General features: G+C 50.9%; 1 protein-coding gene across 7 annotated transcripts in view; it reads left to right on the forward strand.

The window, feature by feature from the left end:
• The window catches only part of ARID1B (AT-rich interaction domain 1B), a 413,931-nt gene that overhangs the window by 366,110 nt on the left and 33,094 nt on the right, over positions 1-14,727 (forward strand). For all 7 annotated transcript variants that reach the window (XM_036249054.1, XM_036249055.1, XM_036249058.1 and 4 more), the window contains one exon: positions 10,504-10,649. In XM_036249054.1, the coding sequence (XP_036104947.1) occupies positions 10,504-10,649 (146 nt within the window). The remainder of the gene's footprint in view (positions 1-10,503; positions 10,650-14,727) is intronic.

A 14,727-nucleotide genomic window follows, 5' to 3' on the forward strand; every position in this document is an offset into this window, starting at 1 on the left:
GGCACAGAGATTGCGTGGAGTCTTAGCCTTAGGGAGCTTGCCAGTAGCCGCCCAACGTGTTGGTGTTGAGGTGGTGGGATGTTTTGTTGGAGTTTGAGCCGCGTCTGCTCAGAAACACCCGGCTCCACTTAGCCACGCCGGGGGGTGGTGTGTCCTCTGGGTTCATGGCCCTTTTGTCTGTGTCTCGTGTACCCCACAGACACACACACCGTCCGGCGACCGTTCTTCAGTGCAGTGTATTTACACTCACTTCCCCTCCTGCAGTTGGCAGCCAGGACGTCTCTGGTTCCCTCCGGACCAGGGGACGCAGTTCTGTGGTGACCAGGAGCCACGGGCTGGGGACCCACCAATGGCGATCGAGAAGCCAGATGTCAAAGAGGGCGAGGGCTCGCCGAGCCCCAGCTGGAGTGGGGTCCGAGGGCCTGTGGGCCCGGGTGGTTTGTCTTAAGTAAGAATTTAGCCCTTTGGATTTTGGACAGTTCAGTTTTAAAGTAATAGCTATGATTTGAAAAGTAATTAGAAGAAAAAGAGAAACTATTTCAAAGGCTTAAATCATGTTGTATTTCTGCAGTTAAATATAAGCCTTTGCATTATCATCTAAATACTGTGCTTTAATTTTCAGCCCTTTTTTCCCTTCAAAATTTAAAATCTGAGTGACTGTTATGTTGGTATTTTAAATTGTGTTTCAGTCAGATCTTTCAGAGCCACAACTACATGGCAGTCATAAAGCTCATTCGTTGCTCCTTGAAGAAAGGGTAGTGGAACCCTGGTCAGAGTGCGAAGTCACAGCAGGCCTTCCTGCACCAAATCAAGTCGGGGCATTCCCTGAGTGGCCCTGGGGAGGCCCGGGGGGAGGGGCAGGGAGGTGCCCACTGGGACACCCCTTGTTCATGCATTTTTCCGAGGGGTGTGGAGTGCCGACGGCGCTGGGCTAGAGCTGGACGCTGGGACCGCAGGAGGAACTGGTGTGCCAGCTGCTGTGGCTCAAGCACCGCCGCTCTCGACCCACCGCCATCTCCCCGAGTCCCTCACTTTCTGCCTTGTCGCGTCCTCAGACACCAGTGTCCTCATGGTCTGAGCCATTCCAAGCTCCCAGCCCCCCACACCTGCTCCTGCGCTCACATTGCCCGCCCCTCACAGCGGGTGCCGTCCTTCCGTCTGGCCAGCGCAGCCGACGCCAGGGGCTGGGGCCCTGAGTCCGCAGACGGTGTCTCCGTGGAGTGTGTGCCCCGGTGGCTGGTCTGGGCCTCTTGTCTTCTGACCTCACATATCTACACCCTCTCCCCAGACCAACTGGGGCTGTCATATCTAGATTGAGCGTTGCAGTGTAACCCTCACCGGAAAAATCAGCACAGCCCGCCGGCCCCGGGTGTTCGGTCACTAAAGGCCATGACTGTGGCAATCACGGCCCAGGTCCAGCCCGCAGGCTCGTTCTGGATGTGCCTGTCCTCAGTCTGAGATTGGGGTCCTCACCCGTGCTCCGGGCCGCAGGGGCGGGAGCAGGGAGGCGGTGAAGAGGCCGTGCTGTCTCCAGCTCGCCCCGCCTGGGGTTGCGTGGTGACCGGGAGATTTCAGGGGAGCACTGCATTCCCTGACTCTCACAGGGCTTCTCCTCTCAACCTGACCTTCATTCTTATTTTGAAGTCCACTTCCATTGCATAGATTAAACAAGCCACATAAAAACGCACCGCTCCAAACACAAGGCTTTGTTCCTTGCTTTGAAAGTCACCATTGCTGGGTTGCCTTTGATGGAGCGGTTCCCAGGTAGGAGCCTGCTGGGCTCCGCCCTCCCGCCCTGGGGCACAGAGCTCCCCTTGCTCAGCGGCAGGCCTTTTCCCAACGCGTGCACCCCAGTCAGAGCGGTCTTTCTTAACCTAAGTAACTAGGCCGCCCGATGCCGCGAGTACTTCAGGAAATTGATAAGAATTTTTGGAGGATTTTTAAAAATTAGAAATGACTATATTAATATATTTCCTGGCATGATAGCCCTGGACAAGTGCATTCTGTTAGGGAGTTTCACAAATTACTGCTGTGGCAAAGTATATGAGATGGAGATCTCTGGACCCAAATCCTTTTTTTTTCTCAGCCAACAGACTGGTCCATTAAAGGTGCCAAAGTCTATGACTACATAGAGGTCCCTGCACCTGGCTGATGCCACTCCTCAGACATCACTCCGGCACTTCCCCTTGGTGCTGCCTAGCTCCTCAGTGTTTCAGGCTCACGTGCTCCCCAACCTGAGGCACCCGCCCCTCGGAGACCCCAGTCCCTAGCCGGGTCAGGCTCTCATCGCCCCGGTGCCCAGCAGGGGGTCCTGCAGAGACAGCGGGCACCTGTCACTGAGAAGGGACCGCGCCCTCTTGGGACATTGTTGGAGATCTCGTCAATGGCATTGTGATCTCCACGTGCACCTTCTACCTAGGGAACCTGAGGGCGGTTGGAAAGGAGCCCGTTCTTCCTGCGGAGGACATCAAGGGGCTGCTTTCTCTCCACGGGGACAGCGGCCGCCATTCCCCAGACCGTGCCTGTGCCTTTGCCTGCTGTCGGAGGCCAGTGGGAGACTGGATCAGAACCCACAGAGCGCTGAGGGCGCCTCTGGCAGGGAAAAGACAGGTCTGGGGACCCACTTTGCCCCCGTGGCTTTCTGTGCACCTTGAACTCAAGCAGCCAGAGAGGTGCAGACACAGCACCTCTGAAGCTTCTTCCAAAGGAGACGTTGAGCTCGTTTTAGTATGATTGTCAGTAAACAGTTTACAATAGTAGACAAGAGGCTTAGCAAACTAAAATCGCCTTTGAGATGAAGAGAACATTCTCAGTTACCAAAATTCAAGCACCAGACGGGTTTTGCATTTTCTTTACACCCTGACAAGGAAGTTTCTCGCTTCAAAACCCTTGAGCTGTGTTCTCACTGCGTTAAGAGATCAGTCGCTCCTTTAGGAGCCGCTCACTGGCTTCCCTGCATCGAGGTGAGCAGGAATACTGAGTCCTGAAATTGTGCACGAGGTGCCATTCCGGCGGAACCGAGAACAGGTTGGGACCAGTGAGAGGTCTGCGTGAAGTGGTTGACAGAAAGGGGGAAATGTTTCTGAAGTTACTGGCTTCTAGGAACCCCAGCATGGAATGTGCTGTATTCCTCTCTGATTGGTGGACTAGCTTCACCAGGGTGTGGGGTGAAGTACAGCTCTTTGGAGGAGGTGGAGACAACCAGGAGAACAGCTCAGACACGGAGAGACCCCATGGGCACTGTCACCTCACAGAGGCCTGTGGCAAAGCCAGGCCCGGGACACGTTCTGTTCTGGAGAGGGGTCCGCTAAACTTTCACTAAAGGGACCGTTCTCGGGAATATGCTGGCAGCGGTACCACCGCCCATCTACTGAAAGGTCTTTTTCATAGAGCTGTTCAAAGTTAACTTTCCTCTTTGCCCATTCTTAAAGGGAAAACATAAAACTTAAACCTGTCCATTACCAAAGGGTTGGGGAGTTGCTTGTTTATAGCTGGAAAATGACTAATTGTCGCCATAGCTTTGTTGCTGTTGTCATACATCATACACAGCTTTCTTGAAGGGAACAGAGGGAAGATCTTAGACGCTCAAGAAGGGCTGTGAAGGGTGCTCTGCTCAGGCAGGAACGAGGAATGGGAGGGCCCCACGGCCTTCCCGACCGGAGTTACCGGCTGTCTCCCGGCATTGCCTGCTGGGAGCTCAGGCACCATGCTGAGCCAGACTCGGGAAATCCACAGCTGGTGACAGCCCTGCGGTGGGCACCTTTCCTCACAGCATCTCGTTCGTCACCGAGCCCCGTCACGTTCACCTCCAGGTCTGGCTTAGCTCTTGCTCCCCACGCCCCGTTCCACAGCGCCTTCCTCGCCTCCAGGGACTGGCGTAGTGACAGCGGTGAGCCCTACCTTCCTCCTCTGCCTGCAGAATGTCCCCCACGGTCAGAGAGCAGAGTATGCCTCTGACGTACACCTCTGTTCGTGCATTTCTCCTGCTTAAAAACCTCCAGTCTGCTCCCTTGTCTCTTGGGGTACAGACAGAACCTCACGAACTAGCCTGCGTGGGTGGCCCTCCCCTCTGCTCTCGCGTCCTGCTGGTCTGCCTCTCGCTCCGCCAGCTGTCCCCTCCTGTCGCCCTCACGACTGACCCCCGTGGATCCCTCAGGGAGCTTTCCCCCAGCACCTGTGCCTCCCTTTTACCCCACAGCCTGGTGCCCTTGATACTCACCGCCCTGCGGGTCTGACTCCGTCTGTTTGGGACCAGGGCTGAGCTTCCTCCCCTCCTCCCACACCCGTCTTCAGACACAAGCTTGAGCACGTGGTTGGAGCTGTCGACCCAACGGAAGGTATTTCTGATTAGTTATTTCTAGCAGGTCTCCCTGAATGAAAGGGGTGCAGTAGTTTAGTTTGTTTTGCTCTGTGGTTTCACAGGACGCTACAGACTGAGTCGTTGGCACTTCTGTTTGTTCTTTGTCTTTGGTCTAATGATAGAAAGCACTTCACCTTCACTGGATTGGTTCCCAGCCAGAGCAACTGGCCGGCTGAACTGATGCTATAACTCTGCACCAGAACCACTCATGCATTTATGTTTACAGGTGTGCTGATGGGTCAGATCCGCCACACCAAATTGGGCCAGGGCTTGGACAGCGTCTCGTCTGTTTGATTGTGTTGTTTTGGAGACACAGGGAGTGTTTTTCCCTTTTCAGATTTTCGATTGAAAACACTCTCAACTGGAGTCGTCCTTCTCAGTACCACTTTGGAAGACTCACAGTGTGACTTAGGTTAGAAGTCAATTTCACCAGCGCTGGACACATTCGCGAAAATAGCTTGTGTGTATAAAACATTTAAAATAGGGCGTGCTGTGTGAAGTTGGAGCTCTGCAAGAATAAACTGTTGGAATTGGGCTTTCCTGTTTCATGCTCCCGTTCTGGTAGCTATTGGGTTTAAGTGAAAGGGGCCCACATTTCAGTGTCAGCCTAACTCATTCAGTGAGTCAGCAGCCTTTTCTGGCTTCAAAATGAAACCGCGCCTCCAGTGACAGCCCACGGCGACGGAGACTCGTGCTCGAAGGCGTGCCCCGAAGTCGTGCGCCAGCTCCTGCTGCTGTTCACTTTGAATGTGACTCCCGTGAGCTTTCTGTGGACTTGCTAGGACCCTTTGGCGTGGGGCTCCTCTCCGTGGGTCTTTGCCTCTAGGTTTAAATACAGTGGCTTTACTCCTGTAGTGTCTGTTTCCAAAGCCTTTCTTCTCTCTGTCCCTACCCTTCCCCAAAGAGCTGTATTGGAAATCCGTTCATTTTCAGGATACGCATTCCACACTTCCCTGACTCACTGCTGACAGAAAGTGGTGGTGGTTACTGAAACCATACAGCCACAGATTTCTTTTAGAGCACCAAAATCCTGGACAGACTGTTTATTTTTAATCTTACTGTACTTGACATAAAACAAGATATTTAGATGGATTTCCTTTAATGTTTTTAACTGCCAGACTCGAACTCTAGTGGGAAGTGGTATTCCACCTTCAGTGGACCGCTGACCACCGTCTCTAAAATTGGTGTTTGCCTTTGGTTTTCCCCAAAGCCAGACCTTTGTTGGCAGATGACCGTTGATGTTTGAGAATTCTCCGAAGCGACTACGGGAGAACCTGTAAAGATCCTCGTGTGTCGCAGGCTTTCGGGAGATGTGTCCGTAGGCCCACTTCTGAGTTACTCTCATTAACAAACCTTTTTCTTGGTCACTGAATAACAGATCTTAAACCCCAGCATCTCGTCCCAACCAAAGACCGATTTAAATAGAGTTCTGGCCCTGGCCGGTTTGGCTCAGCGGTTAGAGCGTCGGCCTGCGGTCCTGAGAGACCTGGGTTCGGTTCCCGCTAAGGGCACGTACCTCGGTTGCAGTTTGTCCCCGGCCCTGGTTGGTCGTGCGGGTGGCAGCCACTCAATGTGTCCCTTTCACGTCGATGTTTCTCTCTCTCTCTCTGTTCCTCTCTCTCCCTCCCACTCTACCTGAACAAAAAAATGGAAAAATGTCCTCAGGTGAGGAAAAAAATAAAAAATAAAAAAAATAAATACAGTTCTGCATATTCTGCAGGTGTGGGTGTTTAAATGACAATCCATGTCATACTTGGACGTAGACCTGGTAGAGGGAGGGTGCCCGGCCATCTGTAGACCTGGCCGCAGTACGCGCGGGCCTGTGGTCAGCACCTGTGTCTGTGAGCGCCACCAGCTCGTCATTTCACAGGGCGCAGGCCAATGGCTGCCTTAGTTACAACAACATGTTCTTTTCCAGTGTTTGTCGAGTCCCTGCCGGGCGCTACGGGCCTTCATCGCCACTGCAGGCCGGGCATCTGCGGCATCAGCTCAGCCATTTGCAAGAGACACTGTCTGGGCCCAGGACCCACTGGAAACCAAGCCAGGGGTCCGCAGACCCAGGGGTCAAGGTTAGGGTGCTTGGCTCTGCCAGGCACTGTGCACTTTTGGTAAGGTTGTACAGTGAAAATGTTTCCCCCGTTTCAGCTTGTATTTTTGCTGCTCCTGTGTCCTTTTGAAAGAGACAGTGTCTGGGGAGTGACTTGCCTCCTCACTCCGCTGGGAGCACTCCGGTGTTGCTGTGGCAGGAAGGGGCCACCGTTGGTGAGAGCTGCCTCTGGAGAGGGCCGACCCCAGGTGGCTGTGGTCCTGCTGATGGCGGTGAGCCAGGCGGTTCGAGGCTGTTGTCTCGAGCCACGGAAACCCTCCGCAGTAGCCACTCTGTGCTGAGCCGGAGCGCTCCGCCTGGTCGCAGGGGCACCTTGCGTCTTCTGCCACGGAACACATTGTCTCAATTTCCGAAATCAACAGAATGCATCGAAAGCTCTTGTTTAGTATTAAGCCCATCTTGCTTGTTCAAAATCACCAATAGTCTTCCAAAGTAACAATGAGTAGGATTTCATCTGCGGTGATGAAAGGCTGGCTCTCTCCCCATTCAGACAGGCAGCCAAGTGCTGCACTCATGGCCACACGTGCCCTGCTCCTGGGAAGACTCGATTCCCCTGGCTGCTTTTCTGCGGGGGCCCCCAGGAGCCTGCGGCACACAGGATAAGCTCCTCCCTGGAAGCAGGTGTCCAGGGAGCTGTTGCATTTACCTCCACCGCCTCCCACTGTTCACCTCGCTGCAGGGTGCCCTCAATTCTGATCTGTCAGCTGTCCCCAACTGCAGATGAGTCTGGTAGACGCACAGAAAGCTCCGCGTCGGCTGCGGTGTGGCGTCACACGTGGTCTTTCCGGTGTCAGCTCCGCGTCGGCTGCGGTGTGGCGTTACATGTGGTCTGTCCGGTATCAGCTCCGCGTCGGCTTCAGTGTGGCGTTACACGTGGTCTGTCCAGTGTCAGCGGTGTCAGAGGGCCCTGCAGGAAGAAGTGGACACAGCCGAGCCGCAGGCCTGGGGACCCTGTTCTGCCAGTTGTTGTCTCTGTGTCTTCAGGCTCTGTGTTAGCTCTGGGCTATCTAAACTCTGATCCTGTCTTTCTTTGTATGTGAGCATGATTCCACCTAGGAATTTAAAAAATTAAATGTGTAATGCACAGAAAACGTGTTAACGCATATTTGTAAGAACTTCATAAAGTTTTAACATTAAAATCATTGCCCATCCCTCCATGTTTTCATATGTAGAAACTGAGGTCCAGCGAGCCAAAGTGATCTGTTCCCTAATCCCATTGACAGTGGAAAAGTGTGGCTAGTGACAGAGCCAAGACCCTGGCTTTTTCACCAGACTCTTAAGAACTGTGGGCATGGTTTAGTCGAGGACCATTGTAACCAGCACCTGGCCTCCAACACAGACATTTAAATCTTTAATTGTTTGCTCCCTGAGGGTATTTTTTAATAGCTCTATAATACATATGTTCATCATCTTGTTGTGACAGTGTAGACGAGGGAGAGAGTGTAGAGAGCGTTGGATGAGTCCTTGAGTTCCTTCGCTTCACTGTCCGCCTGGCGGACTTGATGTTCGATTCTCATTCCCACCTTAGTTCTGAACAAGTGTGCTTATGGAGCCGTTAGTTACATACACGTGGTAGGCCACGGGGTGTGCAACTGAATTTGGTGGAAGCCTGAAACGGTGGCTGTCTTTCATAATTCCTATCGACCATGATACAAATGTTCTCTATCAGTGTATTCATTTAAAATATATGTTTTAGTAGCTGTCAGGTGTCAGTTGCTCCTCTCGGGAGGCATCCACACCTAGAAGAGCCAAGACATGCACGTGAATTGTTCAGCACAAAGGAAAGGACATGCTGCTCTGAAAGACGTGTGTGCAGAAGGCAGGGCCTCCAGGGAGAGGAGATGGGGGCTGCATAGAGGAGGTGCCCCAGGTCTGGGTCTTGAAGGGCGGACAAAGCTGGCTGGGGTCTGGAAGCAGTCAGTGAGTTGGAAGTGATCTCCAGAAACAGCCTGCCCCTAAGTTAAGGATGTGCTCCCTGGGATCTCCGTGGGGAAACTGGGGGACTGTCCTCATCTGAAACAGTTTAAGTGCTTTGAACGGAAACACGTCAGGGAACCCAAGATAGTTGAGTTAATGCGAACTGCCTGCTGCTAAGACCCTAACCACATAGGAATGCGTCTGTAGCTGCTGGGCAAGGTACTTACAGGTGTGGGCCGACCTGGAGGTTAATCAGAAGCCAGGGTGACTCGGGTCCACTCTGAATGAACTGCAGTGGGTACTGTAGCTCTGGTTCAGCAGACTGTCCTTGTTCCCAGTGGAACCTCGGTGAGCTGGGTGTTCAAGGCTGAACTAACACTCCTTTCTCCTAGAAACACTCACACCATCGTCTTTCAGCCTTCTTGAATGTTCTTTCCAAGCCATCAAGTGTTACTCTGTACAGAATTTCCCTGAATTGTTTAAATAATATTTAAAAGAGGGGGAAAAAAAAAACAAAAAAACACTTAAACCTTTGGTACTTTGAATTTTCAAACAGGCCATGTTTGAACTTTTTCTACAATCCAGAAAGTTAAATTCACTGAAAATAGTTACACTAGAATAGTATATTGTTTTTTATTAATGACTTTTGTTAATCTTTTAAAGAATCTCTGTAATTTTTTTTTTTACTATTATACATTAAGAGCCAATAAATGACAGTTTAATGGCCCTGGCCAGTTTGGCTCAGCGGTTAGAGTGTCGGCCTGCGGTCCGGAGAGACCCGGGTTCGGTTCCCGCTAAGGGCATGTACTTCGGTTGCAGTTTGTCCCCGGCCCTGGTTGGTCGTGTGGGTGGCAGCCACTCGATGTGTCCCTTCACGTCGATGTTTCTCTCTCTGTCTCCCTTCCTCTCTCTCCCTCCCACTCTATCTGTACAAAAAATGGAAAAATATCCTCGGGTGAGGATAAAAAAAAAAAAAAAAAAAATGACAGTTTAATGGAGGTGGAGGGGTAGTAATTGTAATTAATTTGGAACAGACAAGCAAAGTGGATTTTTACCTCGCCTGTTAGTGTTACTCCTAAGAGTAAATATTAGTAGCCAAATCTTTGGAAAGTTTTTTAAAGGTACTATATACAGAAAATCTTGACTATAATATGGAGTCTTTTAAAGATTTTGCCACATTGCCATTATCTTTCTTTGCTGTAATTTTCCTGGGAGAATTAAACTGCCTTGCCAGTGAAATCCTCCCCTCCGCCCCAGCTTCCTGCAGTTAGAGAAATGACGCTGCATGTCACTTGTCTCCTTCAGATTAAAGAATACCCTTTGCCTATTTGCAGGAGTGAAGAGACTTGCCTCAGAGTGTAGACACAAAACTAACCAAACTAAGTCACCAAAAGAGAGAAGTTCATGCGTCTGCATGGCAGCAGGGGAGGGCCGGTCTATTAGGACAGGAGCCTGCTGGGGACACTTGCATCCAGGCTAAGCTCCCTCAAGCTTTCTGTCTCTGGAAACCCTACAGAAAGAAGTGGAAGTCTGATGTTTACTGTGTAATTTTAATCTAGGGAACTTGGTGTGTTTTTAATAGCACCTAATTTCAGAATGTTAGACAATAGGGTTGAAGGGAGTTTGGGGAGTGCTTTCTCTCATATTCATTATATCAGAAAATTTAGATCAAAGAATTTTTTTAAGTAATATTCCTACACTGCTTATTTGTTTTCATTCCTTGACTTCTGCTTTTTGATGTGAGAATACTAAGTAATGTTAATAAAGAGTCAGATATTTAAAAATGTTAGTTGATTTTGCTTGCTTTTGTAATTCCTGTTCTTATTTCAAGTTCACCCTTTCTTGCTGATATTCCCCTATATTAACCTTGACAAGCTTAAATAATGTGGAATTTATTTGTGAAATTTATATTATTTGGAATTTTTACATAGTGCATTAAATAATTACTTAGCAACAGAGTTCAGCCTCTCTCTCCAGGAAATACACTCTTTTAAGCTTAAAAGAAACATGAAAATAGTAGCCCCGCCCCTTGCATAAATGCATCCCAAGAAAGGGCTGCCAGGGCAAAGGGCTGCCGGTGCCAGTCACACACGTGTGCGTGTGCTTTCTCTCCACGCAGGCAAGGCGGCTTCCCGGGCCTGAACCAGAGTGGACTCATGACTTCCAGCTCTCCGTACAGCCAGCCCATGAACAGCAGCGCCGGGCTGATGAGCACCCAGGCCCCACCCTACAGCATGCCGCCCAATATGGTGAACAGCTCCACAGGTAACCTGGCGCCCAGGCCGCGCCCTCCGCCCCCTCTCTCCCAGGCGCACGCCTGCTCCTGCCTCTGGCCGCCTGGGGGACGCGCTCCTTTCTGCTGCTTGGAAACCTGTTCAGTCTGTTTAGCTGCTTTAAGACTTGAGGATTACATTTTATATAAATTCTTTTTATTCATTCTGTGTATAATATGTGGACATATTTAAGGAGTCATTGGAGATTACTTGCTAAATATATACACCGAGTTCTTTCCGTGGGTGGGGGGCATTGTGGGAGTATTGGGCGACTCAGGACAAAATCTAATTAGCTGTTTGACAGTGTGGAGATACATTTTAAAATCCTGTTTCAGAGAAAATGACTGAAGGGCAGAAAGAGGGGCAGGGGTTGGAGTCCTTTTTCCCTGTAGGGAAATTCATCTTGAAATGTCTACATGGGAGCCCTGGCCAGTTTGCTCAGTGGTTAGATCATCAGCCCTGGGACCAAGGGGTCTTGGATTTGATTCTGGTCAAGGACACATACCTGGGTTGCAGGTTTGATCCCCCGCCCCAGTCACAGTCATTTGTGAGGCAACCAATCGATATGTGTCTCTCTCACATCAGTGCTTCTCTCTCTCTCTCTCTCTGTCCCCCCTCCCTTCACTCTCTCTAAAAATCAATGGAAAAAAAAAAATATATATATATATATATTATATATCTCCTCAGGTGAGGATTAATAATAAATGTCTGCATGGAAATGCAGATTGTCTCTGTTGGGAAATTATACACTTTTTTGGTGAACTGTTTACATTTTTCAGTATGTTTATAATTTTTCAACCCAGTTTATGGCCTCAACTGTATTCTTATCAACCCATCTGATCAGTGCAGTAAGCGAACTCCGTCAGTCTGTGGGAATACGAGGTGTCCACACCTGTGCACAGGCTCTGTGTTCTCAGACTCCTTGGAGCCTGACCCGCCCCTTCGGGCCCTGCCCACCGAGGACGAGCGCTGTCAGCTGACCGCAGCTGGCCGTGCGCCGGCCTCTGGGTGGGCCGGTGCCCTGGGTGCTTCCCAGCGCGCGCAGCACCCTGTGGAGTCAAAGGCTGGCGTCCCCTCGTTGGTGCTTTCTGTCTCCTCTGCCTTCCGCTGCCTTCCCGGCCGCTCCGTCTCTGAAAGGCGCCCAGAAGCCATGGTCTGTCGGGAGCGCACAGCACCGGGCGCGCCCCCCGAGCACCTGCCTCCCTGGGGTCTGCGGCCTCGGCTAAGAGAGCCTGTCCCTGATCACGTCCTTTAAAAGTTTGTGGAAGAGGAAACAAGAGAAACTACTGGTGAGAATGACAGTTTTTACATCAACAGAACAGGCCTTCCTGGTGTGGAGCCGGCGGCCCTTCCTCCCCGGAGTTTTCACGCTGCGGTGACGAGGGCAGAGCCTGGACGTCTGTTAGCCGGACGCCTCCCCACGCTCCCGGGTGACGGGGACTTGGGTTATGACGTTGCGGTTTGTCTGGCTTGCTGAAGTGAAATTACTTGGGAGCATTGCAGCTACACAGTAAATTCTCACCTTCGATCAGCAATACCCGTTTTTCCCTGTTTCCTTTGGACTCCAGAGCCACAAACATACCAAGAACAAACAGATGGCACCGTGCCCTGCCTCAGAAGATTTATGTATCCTGAGGAGTAACCAGGTTAACGGAGATGCGCAGGGAGGGGCGTTGCACACCATTCAGATGATTCAGTTATTTGTTATTTCACACAGAGGTAATCTGTTCCAGGAAAGGCCATTTATCCTCGCAGGCTTTGTACAGGCTAGCAGTATATATTTTTTATTGCATTGTGCATTTTGAAATATTGAATTTTTAATAATTTAAACATTTATCAGATTTTTTCCTACACATTTATGTGATTTTATTTCAGTTTTATTAAGTCAAATGCTGTCTGATAGAAAGTAATCATCCAGCACATGGAAGAATATCGAGGATTCGGCGCTTTGCTGTCGCTTGGTGACGGTACACGCGTGTCTGCAGGGCTGCGTGGCAGGCTCCGGGGATGCCGGCCGGTGCAGTGAGCACCTGAGGGGTGTGTAGTTGGCTGGCGCTCAGGTGACTTTTCTAGAGACGGGCCAGAAAGGGCTGGGCTCATGGTCACCCCCGTCGGCGTGGTGTGGGCCTGCGGAGGTCAGTTCCTCGTGGTAACAGCGAAGCGTCTTCTCCATCAAAGGACACTTGTGGAGAAAGTACAGAGAGTGGCTGGGCGGCCACGGGATTTTCAGAACCTCACTTAGCTGAGGCCACGGTGCTCAGCACCCTCTGCCCGGCTCGGACCTTCGTGCCGTGGCGTGAGGGGCCCAGCACAGCCCTCCTGGGCAGTGGGCAGTTCCAGGCTTCAGGGCGCAAGCAGTGTCCAGGGAGTCAGTGCGAGTACGAAGTGGCGACTGTCCTTCCCTTTAGGTGCTGGGGAAGTGGGATGGTGAGCAGGGGGGTTTCCTCTAAAGGAGCTTTTTAAAAATAGCATTTGGATTAAAAGATTAGAATTATGTATTATTATGGTCAAAATTGTAAGTCCATATAACCTTGCTAAATTCACCTTATATAATATTCTGTTGTTAGTTGCATGGCACTGATTTGTGTTTCATTGTATAATATTCTTTAGCCATAGAATATTGCTCAGTCTGCACGTAAGCGTCATGTTGAAGAGGACCCCTAAGCCAGGCACTGCCCTCCGGCTGTGGCTGTCCGTGTGCTCGCCGGAGGCGCTCTCTGGTGGTAGGGCGTCCGGCAGAGTCCCCTGCACGCAGGAGTGAGCGCCAGGTGCCGCGGGCCAGGCCTTCTGCTCGGCCTCCGGGTCCCCTCCCTGTCCCTATCACTGTCCCCCGTACAGGCTGTCCTGGCAGGAAAGGGGCAGTCACACTGCACAGTGGCCGCAGCTCCCCACCTGTCCGAGTGCCCGCAGTGCTTATTAAATAAAAGTACAGACCTCAGCCCACAGTCAGAATTTCTAGTAGGCTCCTCAGGTGTTTCCGTGTGTGCGCATGAACGCTTGACTTAGAGGTGTTTCGCTCAACACCTCTCCTGGCAGCTTTGTGTGACATTAGCCATTTACTGGATAATTTGCTGTTTTGAAATTAAAAAAAAAAAAAGATTTACAGATCTGTGCCTAGAATATAAATCTACCAGATGGACAGCTGTTTTCTGTCTTGAGATTGTAGGGCCTTTCACTAGGAGTTTCAGGTCTGACACCATTGCTAGTGGTTGTCTGGGTAGTTTATAAATATTGTTGGGTTTTTGTTTGCTTACTTTCAGTTATTCTTTTAGGTGGATTGCTGCCCTCCTCCCACCAAAAAAAAAAAAAATACAAAAGACAATAAATTATGAGAACCACATCTCTTAAACTGGTAAAAACAAACAAACAAAAAAAAACGTACACTGAGTTATACCAAGTGTACTGGTGGCTCCAGACTGCGTGTGTGGCTGGGGCTTTCTTGGGGGCCTCGGCGCAGCGTGCAGGCGGGAGGAGCTGCCCCCCTGGGAACAGGGACGCCTGGTGTGCATGCTGGTTTTGCTCAGGCTGATGTTGCCGTGGGTGGGTGGGCAGCGGGCTGCGGTGGGCACGATGGGGTCCTGCATCCCCCTTGCTTGGCCCCCATGGAGGCGCATCAGCGTAGGGGAGTTTCTTCGGGCCGTTCTTCCAAGACTGCGCTGATCCGGGCAGAGAGCCGTGTTTCTCGTGAGCGTCTCATATACTTGTATGTGTTATGTTAACCGTGTTCTTTATGTATTCGCCACATATAAACATAGTCATGAACATCTACAGATGGATGCACATAGATAGGCCCATTTGTGTTTTCAGAAACAAGGAATAAGGCATCTTGCAGAGTGGGGTGTGTCATTTACCTTGGAGAGAGAGGAACTGCGCAGCCGGTCGTTGCCCACCTCTGAGAATGATTTCGAAGCCTCGCACGGAGACTGAGAGGAAGTGGGGGAGCAGAACGAGTGTTAAGTTCACTTTGACTCCACCGTGTGTTCTTTACGCTCTTCTTGGATATATTGAACCCAGGGTGAACTAGCTGCCTTAGGACCTGGGCCCACACTGACGTAAGAAATCTCTCTGCT

Source organism: Molossus molossus, unplaced genomic scaffold (genome assembly GCF_014108415.1).
Source record: "Molossus molossus isolate mMolMol1 unplaced genomic scaffold, mMolMol1.p scaffold_m16_p_8, whole genome shotgun sequence".
Lineage (NCBI taxonomy): Eukaryota > Metazoa > Chordata > Mammalia > Chiroptera > Molossidae > Molossus > Molossus molossus.